The 13021-nt window shown below is 41.7% G+C and overlaps 1 protein-coding gene across 4 annotated transcripts in view; it reads left to right on the forward strand.

Annotated features, from left to right (window-relative positions):
* Positions 1-338: 338 nt before the first annotated feature.
* The window catches only part of THUMPD2 (THUMP domain 2 tRNA and snRNA guanosine methyltransferase), a 24307-nt gene continuing 11624 nt past the window's right edge, over positions 339-13021 (forward strand). For 2 of the 4 annotated variants that reach the window (XR_012638962.1, XM_074949887.1), the window contains exons 1-6: positions 357-491; positions 2566-2698; positions 5424-5839; positions 9459-9536; positions 12101-12153; positions 12588-12675. Coding sequence is in view for 3 of the 4 variants with exons in the window: in XM_074949887.1 (XP_074805988.1) it covers positions 378-491; positions 2566-2698; positions 5424-5839; positions 9459-9536; positions 12101-12153; positions 12588-12675 (882 nt within the window). In the remaining variant the exon portion in view is untranslated. Of the gene's footprint in view, positions 492-2565; positions 2699-5423; positions 5840-9458; positions 9537-12100; positions 12154-12587; positions 12676-13021 lie in introns of all 4 variants that reach the window. The other 2 variants (XM_074949888.1, XM_074949886.1) reach the window with 2 other exon arrangements.

Here is a 13021-nt window from a genome sequence, read left to right on the forward strand (position 1 = left end):
CAGTGTGGGGGTGCAGGGGGCTCAGAGTGATGGGGAGAGGCACTGTGATGGGGGTCTCAGGGTGGGAGGAGGCAGGGTGCTGGGGACAAGATGGCCTGAAGGGAGGTTTAGGGGCTGTGGGAATGGGCCCGGGGCAGTTGGGGGGGCTGAGGGGGTGGTGTTGGGGTGGGGGGAATGGACTGGGGGCAGATTGAGGGGCGGGGTAGGGGGCTGGGGGTGGCCTGAGCGGCGGCCAGGAAAGGCGGACTGAGGGGTGGGGGGGCGGCCCGAATGGCAGCTGGCAGGGGCGGGGAAACTGGGGGGACGGACTGAGGGGCGGGGCCGGGTGATGGGGGCGGCCCGAGGGGCGGGGCAGGCCCAGCGGCGGAGCGGGCGGAATGGCGGAGGCCTCGGGTTGTGCTGGGCCCTCTCTCCGCTATTTCTGCACGGCCGGCCGGGGCCTGGAGCCCTTCCTGCTTCGGGAGGTGTGGGCCCGGCTAGGGGCCACGCAGGTGAGGGGCCTCGCTTCGCCCGGCCCGCGCTGGGAGGGGTCTGGGCGGGGTCTGGCCCGCGGGTGCCCCGGGAGCTACCCGGGGCTGTGTGGAGGGATGCGGGCCTGTGGGGGGAGGTGGGTCTGAGGGGCGGAAGTCTGGGTGTATGGGAGTTGAGGGGTGAGGATCGGATGTGGGCCTGATGAGGTGTGGGGGGATGTAAGGCTGTTGTGGAGGCCTGATGGGGAGGGGGACCTGGGGGGCTGCATGGGGGTTTAAAGAACAGGAGGACTCGTGGCACCTTAGAGACTAACACATTTATTTGAGCATAAGCTTTCGTGAGCTACAGCTCACTTCATCGGATGCATCCGGATGGGGGTTTAAGGAGGTGGAGGCTATTGGGAGGGAGAGGGGATTGGGCTCTAATGGGATAGGAGGCTTGGGAGATCCTTTTGTTGAGTTTGTCCTTTGGGTCTCACCTGCTCCAACCTCCCAGGGAGGTTTTGGGTCCTGTGCACGCCAGGATAAAATATATAGTTTTGAAACATGTTCATTTACTGTTAGCCAACATGTTTTTTAAACCCTAGCATAGATGGTGGCTTCCCTCTGTCATCTAATATGTATTATAATACAACTTGTGTGTGTACCTGTTGGCTCACTCTGTTTGGAAATACATCTCTTGCCCATGTCTAGCCAAGTTCTAGGTGACTGGTGAGCGGGTGGGACTTCTGAGGGAGAAACAGACCCTACAGCCCTGGACAGAGGATGTGAGTTTTACTTGGGCAAGTTAAAGGTGGTGCGGTGAGACTGAGGTATCTTGTTGCTCAGATCTATTTCTCCACAGTTTTGTTCATGCATAATATAAGACCATAACGGCTATACTGGGTCAGACCAAAGATCCATCTAGCCCAGTATCTTGTCTTCTGACGGTGGCCAATGCCAGGTGCCCCAGAGCAAATGAACAGACAGGTAATCACCAAGTGATCCACTCCCTGTTGCCTGTTCCCAGCTTCTGGCAAACTGAGGCTAAGGACACTTCATTTAAGGTGCACTTCTGATGTGAGGGGGCATGTATCTGTTTCTTCTTGTGCCCTGTTCACAAAGAAAAAACATCCTTTTGTTACGGCTGCTCTTGGTGCTTTTCTGATTCCACTTGTGTAACTTGAGTTAGCTGTTATGTAACCCAGGTTACAATAGGACTGACTACCAAACACGATTGTAAAAGTATTAAACCATGTCTATACTAGATGCTAAGTGGCGTTTCAAGTCATGTTAGCAAACTCAATTACCCTAATTTGACTTTAAAACACTTGTTATTCCTACCTCTTCATGCCTGATTAACAGTTGTAAAGGTTCTTCAAGGTGGTTTTTGCATATTTGCACCAGGTGCTACTGGAACCTAGCTACGCTTATTGGTCATCCCAGTCTTCAGGAAAATCTTCCCCATAATCTTCATTTGACAACTTGTATGTTACAGATCAGAGCTTAAAATTTCATGTCTTTTTCAAGGCCTAGTTTATCATCATTTAACTACTGGGCATTTAGCTAAATTTAAGATAATATTTTCCCAATTAAGCACTAGTCTGTTTTCTTGGAGATATCCAAATAAAGCAGCCATTCTAGATCCAAAGGAGTATACTGTAATAATATCTTGCGTTTATAGTGCACCTGTTTGTCCCAAAGTATCTCATACATTACCCCCATGTGATGAGAACTGCAGAAACCCCTTAAGTGAAGGGCAGCAGTCAGGTGGTAAACAGTATGCTGAGCAAAGGAAAAATGTGCAATGACACTGGGGAAAACCCCCAGTTCTTACAAAGTGCCTCATGGGTTTTAATGTCCTCAGGTATCTAACAGATTGAGTTGTTAAGGGTTAGGGTTAACCTTAACCCTAACTGTATACTAAACTATATTGAACTCAATATATTAATATAGTGGTGCTCTTCATTGTACACCTCTGCTTACTGCGGTTGGATGGAGTCAAAGGAGCTAGAGCACTTAATATGAGGGTGTGCAACCGCATAGTAAGTTTCTTTTGGTGGGCCTAAACCAAATCTAGAGACTATTTTTTTAGACTTTTTCTTCTTTTTGTTAGGTGGAGTATGTTTCCGGAAAAGTATTCTTTACCACCAATTCTGAGTTGAGTAAATTGAAGACGCTGAAGTCTGGAGAACGATTATTTTTGCTGCTGAAAAAACATGCACCAATTTCTCTCTCTAGAAATAAAGGTACTGTTGATTATTCTTTCTCTCTCTTTCTACACACAAAATATTATGAACTCAAAGTACAAGTTGAAATCTGATTTGGAAAAGAATTCCATAATTGTTTTCAAATGCCATAGTTTTAATTAAGTAATAATAAGACTTTTTTGTCCAAGGACATTCAAGTACCTTTCTTCTCTGAAAGGTTAATATAAAAAAAAAAAATCACAACACATAACAGGATTCCTCTTTTTGTAAGTGTAGACCTTAGCAACAAATACTCTTGGAGATTTTAAAGACTTTTTTCCTCTTGAAGGCTCATTTGATTGCTTAAACTTTTTTAAAAATTTGCCTTTTGGGCTGATATCTTTCAGGTCATCTCTCCACTAAAGTGAATTTTTAGAAAGATTGCACAAAAGCAGTTCAGTTGTTTTAATAGAGAGAATGGGGAGGGAATACATTTTTAAAGTTTATAAACTTTTTTGTGTCTTTTTTAATAGCTCTGACAGCTTTGTGGTTTAGAATAGTCCCTAGGTCACAAATGTTCCTGTGAGTGGTCAAGGGGAAAATGCATTTTGATTTGGCAGAGTTAGAAGTGATTTAAAAAATAAGACTTGTTTATGCACTCTCCTTACGTAAAGAAACTAATGTTTCATTCTAACTCCTAATGTTTTGCAGGCACTGCACATACATATTTGTGTAATGTCAGTGGAAAGTTTTTAAAGTTGGGGGTTGGAATCCACCAGAGCTCTGAAGAAGTTCTGCCCTGTTCGATGGTATCAATTAATGTACACACTCAACAACTGTGCCCATTTTTAGATTCATGCATTACTATACTGAGAGGGGACATAACAGTTTTCAAGTACATAAAAGGTGGTTACAAGGAGGAGGGAGAAAAATTGTTGTTCTTAACCTTTTAGGATTGCACAAGAAGCAAAAGGGCTTAAATTGCAGCAAGGGCAGTTTAGGTTGGACATTAGGAAAAGCTTCCTAACTGTCAGAGTGGTTAAGCACTGGAATAAATTCTCTAGGGAGGTTGTGGAATCTCCATCATTGGGGATTTTTAAGAGCAGGTTGGACAAACACCTGTCAGGGATGGTCTAGATAATACTTAGTCCTGCTTTGAGTGCAGGGGACTGGACTAAGTGACCTCTTGAGGTCCCTTCCAGTTCTATGATTCTATGATACTCTTTAGTTGTATGGCTGCTTAGTTTTTTTTCCACAGGGCTCCTGCCTCATTTGGTGCTCAGGTTAGACAGCTGATGAGTCAGGGATATGTACTGAATGAAACAGATTCTGTTGAATTCTGCCAAATTCTTTTTTCATATATCATGGTATAAATCTGGAGCATTATGTATAGTGAGTGAGAGGAATAATTTTCTTGGCGGTTGAGTGGATTTAGGTATATAAACTGAAATGGATTATTTGTGGTATGACGTTTCAAATGTTATAAGTATCTGAGAAGATTAGATTCAGATAAAAATAGTGATGATAGAATTTGATTAGGAACTCGAAAAATATTCTAAAACTTTTCATGAAAGATCAAATTTATCCATGGACCTAAAGTTCAAAAAATAAATAGAAGTACCTAACTTACTTTCATCTGTGTACTGAGGAAAACTGAAGGTCATAATACTTGTACTAATTTTATTCCCCAAAATTCAGTTTCTCAATATTTTACTCTAGTGAAGTCAGTGGAACTACTCATGTACCTAAAGTTAATCACATGTTTATATCTTTACAGTTGGGTTCTTTTCTTCTTCTTCTAATTGCCTGTAATAAAGGTTTTGTGGACTAACTGCTGTTTCCTTACACCTGTGGAGACTCTGGTGTTGCTGTGGTTTAAATATGAATTTAGCTTTGCTGTTGAAATTTAGTTAATAGTTCTGTTGATGATGCACAAGAACGAATAGACTCCAGTTCCCTCTTCTGAAGATGTGTAGGCTCTGCAATGTAACAAGAGTAAAATGTAACTTAAAAAAATTCAAGTTAGTGGATACTAGTATGTGTCTGAATCCACATAGGGAAACGGATCTGACTTTTGGCCACTTTTCAGAGTTGAACAGCATTTCTAAGTGCCTTATAAAGCTGAATAAGCATTATCCTTATTTCACAATAGGGGCAACTAAGTGACAGAGAGATTAAGTTGATTTATCCAAAGGCAAAAAACTAGTAATTGGTAGAATAGGGTAAGAGCCCAGTTCATTTTAGCACCCTGAGCTAGCTCCAGAATTTGGCCCATTGCCATGCAGAGCTCTCTGAGTATCTGAGCAGAGGGGAGAGCTATGGGCAAGGCCAGGACAAAGCAGGACATGATTCAGTTAACATCACCTATAACCAAATCAGATCAGAATTGCAATACTTACATTCAATAATTGGTGCCTCAGGAGTTAACGAATTCACAAATTTAAAGAGTTAATTGTTCTCTTTAACATCTGTTGTCTTTTGTATAAAATGTTTTAAGAAATTTTGCTGTAGAAAATTCGAGTGGAAACTATAATGATCCTGGCCCTACTTATTGTGCTGATATTGTCATGTGTCAATATGTACTAGCCCTGAGTAAAAGTAAAATTTCTTTATTCGTGAAAATGAATGGATTACACTTTTTGTAAGGCATTGATATTTCATTTAACAGTCCTAGGAAATAAGTGTTTAATGTTCCCAAACATATACTTTAATGTTGATTAGTAAAAAAATTAATTGTGTGTATTAAATGTTAACACAGAATAAACTAAGTTCAGATCTCTTTTAGGAAAAGTATTTCATGAAATTCAAAAACTTGTAATTGAGGACCCCAGATGTTGGCTGGATATTATTTCCATTTGGAAACATCTTCATGGAAATAAGGTCAAACAAGGAAACATCTCTAAAGAAAATCCAAAATCCCTAAAAAGAAAATCAGAAGAAGAGATAAGTATCATAACAAAAAATCAGAAGAGAGAGCAAATATTAGAGACAGTTTCTGATGAATGCCACGTGGAAGAGCAAAAGAAAAGTGTGGTACTAGAAACAAACAACAACATGGACTTGTTGACTGAAAGCAAAACTTTTCTAGAAGATACATCTGAAAGTAGAATAGAGAAATCCGTTGAAAGCAATAACCGCAGCTTCAGTTTCAGAGTTTCTTGTCGCTGTAGTGGAACAATTGCAAAAGTATTTACTTCACAGGTATGACAAATCAAAATTCCTGACGGATAGAATGAATTGTACATTTTAAAGGTGTGCTGAAATACCTAATAACTATGTGTATTAGATTAGTAAACAGATCAGTAATAGTTTCTAAATTACTTTCTAAAAGCATGAATAGTCATGCTTAGTGTTAGAGAACCTTGAATAAAAACACAGGTATTGCCCATTTAAGGGCATTTTTAGGGCAAAATAACTTTTCAAATGAATAGTTTCTATCGAGGATGTATTATATTTATAAGTAATACATTTGTGCATAAGGGATGCAAAAAAGCAACATATCTGTGACTGAGGTTCCATTTATTTTACTTGAAGATGGGCAGAAGTTTGGTTCTTTGGGAAGTTTTTCCATTGAAGTAAGTACACAATAAACTGTAAGGCTCCAGTCCCGCAAACACTTAGAAATGTGCTCAATTTTATGCACAGTGTTTTACATTTATTTCAGGCTCTACTCGTTCAAAACTTTCCAGAAATTTGTGGATAGTGGCTATACACTAGGTTAATTTATCTAAAGGTATGCTGAACAGCAGGTGTTAAGAGCTTTTCAGATCAAATGAGTTTTCTATGGGAGTTCCTACAGTGGTAATGTGGCCCCAAACAAGTCCAGCTGGCCTATAAGCAATTAAACTGAGGATTCTGGCTATTGATGGGGGGGACTTTCCCAATCTCTGAGATCTTGGAATGTTGGTGGTCCTACCTCCTCAGACTGCAGTGTGTGGGGCTATACATCAGTGTTAAGATGATTCTTCCCAATTATATAAATGTGGGATGGGAAAGGAATTCTTGGCCTTGTAGCACACTTGTTTGTGAATCTCAGGTGAAAGCTGTCAGTTTCTTCCTTATCTGAGATCAGTCATCAGTTAGCTAAGGAAGAACCTGTTCATGTTCAGCGTGTTATCCCAGGTCATTCACTTAATTCCAATCACTTGGTCATATAGCAGTTGAGCAAGAAGGAATCAGTGACTTCACTCCTGAGAAGAAGACAGGCTTGTATAGCCAATCTGTGCATTATATGGCTGCTGCTGATGGAGCAATCCTCTCAGAATGGGTGGAGCAGGCTATATAGTTTTGGAGTTTTGACAGTGAGGGTAATTAATCATGGGAACAATTTACCAAGGGTTATGGTGGATTTACCATCGTTGACACTTTTTAAATCAAGATGGGATGGTTTTCTAAAAGATATGCTCTAGGAATTATTGTAAGGAACTTCTAGGGCTTGTGTTATACAGGAGGTCAGATTAAATGATCACAATGGTCCCTTCTGGCCTTGGACTCTATGAATCTGAACCTATGAGTCAGTCATGAAAGCTTAATTTTGGCTAGATAATGGCCTTTTAATATGCAGCTTTGTTTATGCTTGCTAAAAAGTAGTTCCTAGTAGGAGAACTGCTAAAGAGCTGTGTTGAACCAGTGAACACCATTTTCTTTTAAAGAATTATGGTACAAAGGTTGTAGAAATGACTAGCTCCAATGGGGTGTTATGAGTATGGAGACTTTTGCTGTAATACACCTCTACCCCGATATAATGCGGTCTGATATAATGCAAATTCAGATATAACGCGGTAAAGGAGCGCTCTGGGGAGCGGGACTGCTTTACCTTGTTATAGCTGAATTCGTGTTACCGCAAGCGGTTCCTCTGCACGCCCCCCCGCCCCAACTCACCTCTGCTCCACCTCTGCTTCTCCCTCCCTTCCAGGCTTGCAGCAAGCCTGGGAGGGGGGAGAAGCAGAGCTGCGGCACGCTCGTGGGAGGAGGCGGAGCAGAGGTGAGTTGGGGCCGGGGGGCCACAGCAAGGGGGGGGGGGGGCCAGAGGAACTGCTCCCTGCCCCAGATCACCTCCGCTCCACCTCCTCCCCTGAGCACGCCGAGGACCGCGTTATATCAGGGTAGAGGTGTACTTTTGCTGTATTTTAGTTGCTGGGCAACTAAAATGATTAGGGGTTTGGAACGGGTCCTATATGAGGAGAGATTAAAGAGGCTAGGACTTTTCCGCTTGGCAAAGAGGAGACTAAGGGGGGATATGATAGGGGTATATAAAATCATGAGTGGTGTGGAGAAAGTGAATAAGGAAAAGTTACATACTTGTTCCCATAATATAAGAACTAGGGACCACCCAATGAAATTAATGGGCAGCAGGTTTAAAACAAATAGAAGGAAGTTCTTCTTTACTCAGCGCACAGTCAACCTATGGAACTCCTTGCCTGGGGAGCTTGTGAAGGCTAGGACTATAACAAGGTTTAAAAGAGAACTAGATAAATTCATGGAGGTTAAGTCCATTAATGGCTATTAGCCAGGATGGGTAAGGAATGATATCCCTAGCCTCTGTCTGTCAGAGAGTGGAGATGGATGGCAGGAGAGAGATCACTTGTTCATTACCTGTTAGGTTCACTCCCTCTGGGGCACCTGGTATTGGCCACTGTCGGTAGACAGGATACTGGGCTGGATGGACCTTTGGTCTGACCCAGTATGGCCATTCTTATGTCCTTATTAAGATCTACAAAATATATTTTAAAGAAACTGAAAACGTCCCTTCACTTTAGGGATGTAAAAGGTTAACTGGAGTGGATGCTGCCTGGCCAGAGTTACACCGCCCGGCTGGAGCAGGCCCAGCCGCTTAATTGGTTAACCGTTTAAACGATTACAAATGTCATTTAAACGGTTAACTTTTTAAATGGTATTCACAGCCCTACTTCACTTGTGAGTGCCATATAGATATTGGGAAGAAACTAGTCAGTGTTTTGATATTCACAAGTAAGTAATGAAGCTAGTTACCTAACAGTTCACAGTTAAAAAAAAAAATTAAAAAGCACAGCCTTACTCGATAGTTCTGGTCTAACCCCAGAGTCAGAGACACATCTTTGTTCATTAACAATTAAGTGGATATTTTACTACTTTTTTGTTCCTGTTAGCTATATATAACTAACACAGCAGAAAGAGAGCGGGATTTTATTCCTTCTTGTAACTGACTGCAGTTTGAACAATGAAACTGATGATGTGCAACTGTGCAAACATTGAAAGTAATGGGGGGTTGCATAGCTAACTCTACAGTGGATGGACTTAAATTCATTGCATGTTTTAAATCTGCAACCTCTCTAAAATCAGAATGAACTGTAAGTGTTCCCTTTGCAGGAGTCTTATTTGGCCTGCAGAATCTCTGGATGATGAAGGGAAAGAATTAGCTTGTCTCACAGTGTAGGTGGAGTTTACAGGGCTGGCAGGTTGGGGAAGAATTCTACCCCCAATGACACTTTTATAGCTATGTTTCAGAGTAGAATACCTTATAAGACGCTGAAGAAAGCAAACTAATTGCCAGGTTAAAAGTAAGTAGTTCTGCACTAATACTTAGTAATCAAATTGTTAAATTTCAGTTGTGGTATTAGGACAAATGTTTTGTTTGGCTTCTTTGTATATGTTCAGATTCAGAGCTGCTAATGTCATATTACACTATATAGTCTTGCCTTGCTTGTGAATTCTTTAAACTCTAACATAACTTGTTTTTTGTCATTTGTAACTTAGATTCCTTTTAATCTTAATGGCTTTCAGTGATAGTTTTGTTTTTGGGTTTTTTGGGGTGGCTTTTTTTTGTTTTTTGTTCTTTCAGGAGGTGGGAAAAGTACTTGGAATAACTCTTATAAAACAGCTTGGATGGAAAGCAGATTTGAGAAACCCTGATCTAGAGGTAATGAAGTGGTTTGTTTACTGAATTCTCTAGTTTTAAAATGACACTGTCAAGTGCTGATTTGACATGACTTTTTTCACTGTTCATATTGTGGTTTTAGAGTGTGTGAGATAGTGTCTATAGGCCCCACTCTGAACTAGGGCTGGGAGTAGAGCAATACTGGACTAGGGAGGCCTCACCCCTCAACAGGTGGAGGGCATGTTCCCAGTGGAGGAACAGTTTAAAAGAACACTGGTAGCCAGGAAGCGGGTGAGGGGAATAAGAAGCACACGGCTCCAAGAAGCAAGGCTGATGCTGAGCTGTGCCAAGAAGACAACAGCTTTGTGTAGGTTCGTCTAGCAGCGGGGACCTAATCCCCCCCCCCCACTCCCCATTTCTTTGGGATTTGGAAGCTCTCAGAGAGAGTGACTGAACAGGACACTAGCAGACTCTCCTTGGTCTGTTAAGCCTATGACTATGCGCCAAACTGAGGCTCCATACTGGTAGGAAGTGACCAAGTGAAAAACATAATTTGGGGTACCTCAATAACTGGACTGGACACTTTGATAAACCCCTGGTCAGGACCCGGTGGAGTGAGTTGGGGGCCTGGTCCCCCCCCATCTTGGCGCTCTTCCCCCCCCCCCACTTTTCTGTAGTGACACAACCTGTGGGGAGAAATTGGCGCATGTGGGGGTGATTGAGGCCATACATACAGGGCCCCCTCTGGGATGAACAGGGTGGCAGAAACTGAAAGGCCACTATCTGACCACTAAGCTAGCTGGTCATTGGACCTTCCTGCTTCAGTATAGAACATTTTCATTACTTAAATATACCAGCATAGGATTCTCCCTCCTGTGTTCTTGTTGTAAGACTGTAGAATTCCCCTCACCCTTTGCTACTGATGTGAACAAAAAAGTACCAGTAGTCTTCTTGGGGCACTGGGGAAGGGGACTCCCGTATACCTATGAACCAGTAAGTCTGGTAGCAAAGGTTCTGACCAAACCCAGAAGGGGTGAAGGTTCAGTCATCCTGATACTCTGTCTGAGCCATTACAGGGTTAAGTCTTCAACCCTGCTCACAAAAGTGGTGGGAAGTCCCATTGGACTAAGAGTCTGTTCACATCCCAGGCCAAATCTCTGTCCCTGTTGATCTGGTTCCTGAAAGGATGACACTCTGCAGGCTTGATGTCTTCAGCTAGGTATCCCAAACATCCTGGCTTTTCTAAAAGAATCTACTAGTAAGACTTCCAGCTCTAAGTAGAAAGGATTGCTCTATGGTGCAGTGAGACTCACTGTAAATGATGCGTGCAAACTGCTTGCCTTGCCTTTATTTGTCTGAATCTGTATTAAAGACTGGTTTTAATCCAGGTGCATTTGACAGCTGTTTCAGCCTGCCATGAGCTATTTGAAGCTAGACCATTGTCTCTGCATCCCTTATCATGAAGTTCATGCAGGTCTTGACACATTTTATTTCCATTGTGTGCCCCCCAAAAGAGCCCCCTGCATAAGGGATATTTATTTGGTCCTGACAACTTCTTTTTGAGGCACTTTGTACTTGTGAGTTCAGCTTTCTTATGTGGAAGGTTAATTTCCTGGTGGCAGTGGATTGTCTCATTAAGTGAATATGCTTCAAGCCCTCATGGCTGATCCACATTCATACTAGATTTTACAAGTTATTGCTGTAAACTCTCCCAAAGATCCTTGCCAAGGTAGTGATTGACATCAACCTTTAATAAGCTTATTGCCCTTGCTGCCATTTTTCCACAACCATATGCCCATCCTAATGAAGTTCTTCTCCACAAGCTTGATATGAAAAAGGTCATTAGGGTTCTGCTTGGAGAGGACTGAAGACCTTAGGCCATCCAACTCTGCTTTGTCAGCAGTTCCCTAGGTAAGGCTGTCACTAGGAGGGCTTATGTCTAAATGGTTGTCTGATTGCATTTTATAGTGCAATGACCTAACTGGTCAGGGATGCTTTCTGGGGAAGAGACTTCCATTGCCAACCTTAGAAATTCATTATGCATACCTGTATGTGTACATAGTCAAGGAACTACATATTCGCTATGTGCAGTTCTAGGGATGGTACTTTCAAAAATACCAAAGTTGCTTAGGAGCACAAGTCCCAGTAAAAGGCAAGGGGACTCTTAAGTCACTTCAGTGCTTTGAAAATCCCAGCCCTAAGCAGTAGTGCTTTGTTTTGAAGGAATCCAAGTCCTGCAAAACCTGCTGGCGAAGTTGGGAGGAAATTTTAGTGTCTAAGAATGTTCCTTGAACTATATTAAAAAATTGGTCCCTCAAAGATATGAATGCCTCATGATGAACTCTTAACCAATGTAGAATGTCTTTATGGCTTGTTTAAATGTTACAAATTCTTTTAAAACTTTCCTATTGTGTTCTTTATTTAAAAACGATAAGATAATTTTTGATACTATAGGTTTTTATTGATTGATCTAAAACCCCAAATCCTAATGATAAAGGTCAAATAAATAGCATCTTCGATGTCTAGTTTCAATTAGCAAAACTACCATCACATTTAACTTAGAAGATCCAAGTTTCCTTTTTAATGTAATTTTTTTCCCCTTTCAGCTCTTTGTACATCTAAATGATATTTACTCGGTGGTGGGGATTCCTGTCTTCAGGTAAATATTTTTATCACCAAATTCACAAATAGCAGTTCTGTAGTATGGCTATTAATTGTCTCATTTTATAAATAAGTCCTGGCAGCTACTGTGTATAAAATATTTTTCTTAACTTGTATCCTTTGGGCTATTGTACATCGAGATCATGTACAATCTGTCTAGAGTTGACTTGAAATCTTGGCCTAAATGTCCAACAGAGCAGCCTAAAGCTAAGGCCATACTTTGGCACCTAAATCAAAGACCTGATTTTCAAAAGTGCTGAGCAACAAGTCACACTTCCCGGTCCCTCACTGAGTTTCCTTTTCTATTGGGTTCCCATAATTGACTATATTATTATTTTTTATGCATGACAATTTGCATTTTTACAGAAACATTCTTTTGGATTCACTTCTTATATGGAGTGTTTTAGTTTGGTATCTACCTCTTGTTTGCAGACTTCCACTGGCGACCAGAGAGTATATCCGAACTGCAGGACTCCGATCTACTGTAGCGTGGGCTATGGCATCTCTTGCTGAAATCAATGTAAGCAAACACTGACATAGATTATTAATAGTAGCAACAGAGGGGCCTGCATAATGATAGGTTCTGTTCCTCAGAGAGCTGAGAATTTCATGATCCAGTTAGTGGAGGCAGAGATGGCCTTACAAACACTTGTTAGAGGAACATTATGGATATACTTTTCTCTAAAAGTGCCTGTCCTAACCAACACACCTGCCTTAGCTTTGGATTTCAGAAAATGTAATTGAAGGTATCTCAGTGATTCTTATACTTCTGATGTCTTATGGTAAGTCTAATCTTGTAAAGTACTGGTTGTTGTCAGTCCTTATTGACTTCAATGGGAATTTATGGGCATGCATCATGTCCCAGG

This window comes from Natator depressus, chromosome 3, assembly GCF_965152275.1.
Source record: "Natator depressus isolate rNatDep1 chromosome 3, rNatDep2.hap1, whole genome shotgun sequence".
In the NCBI taxonomy this organism is placed as follows: domain Eukaryota; kingdom Metazoa; phylum Chordata; order Testudines; family Cheloniidae; genus Natator; species Natator depressus.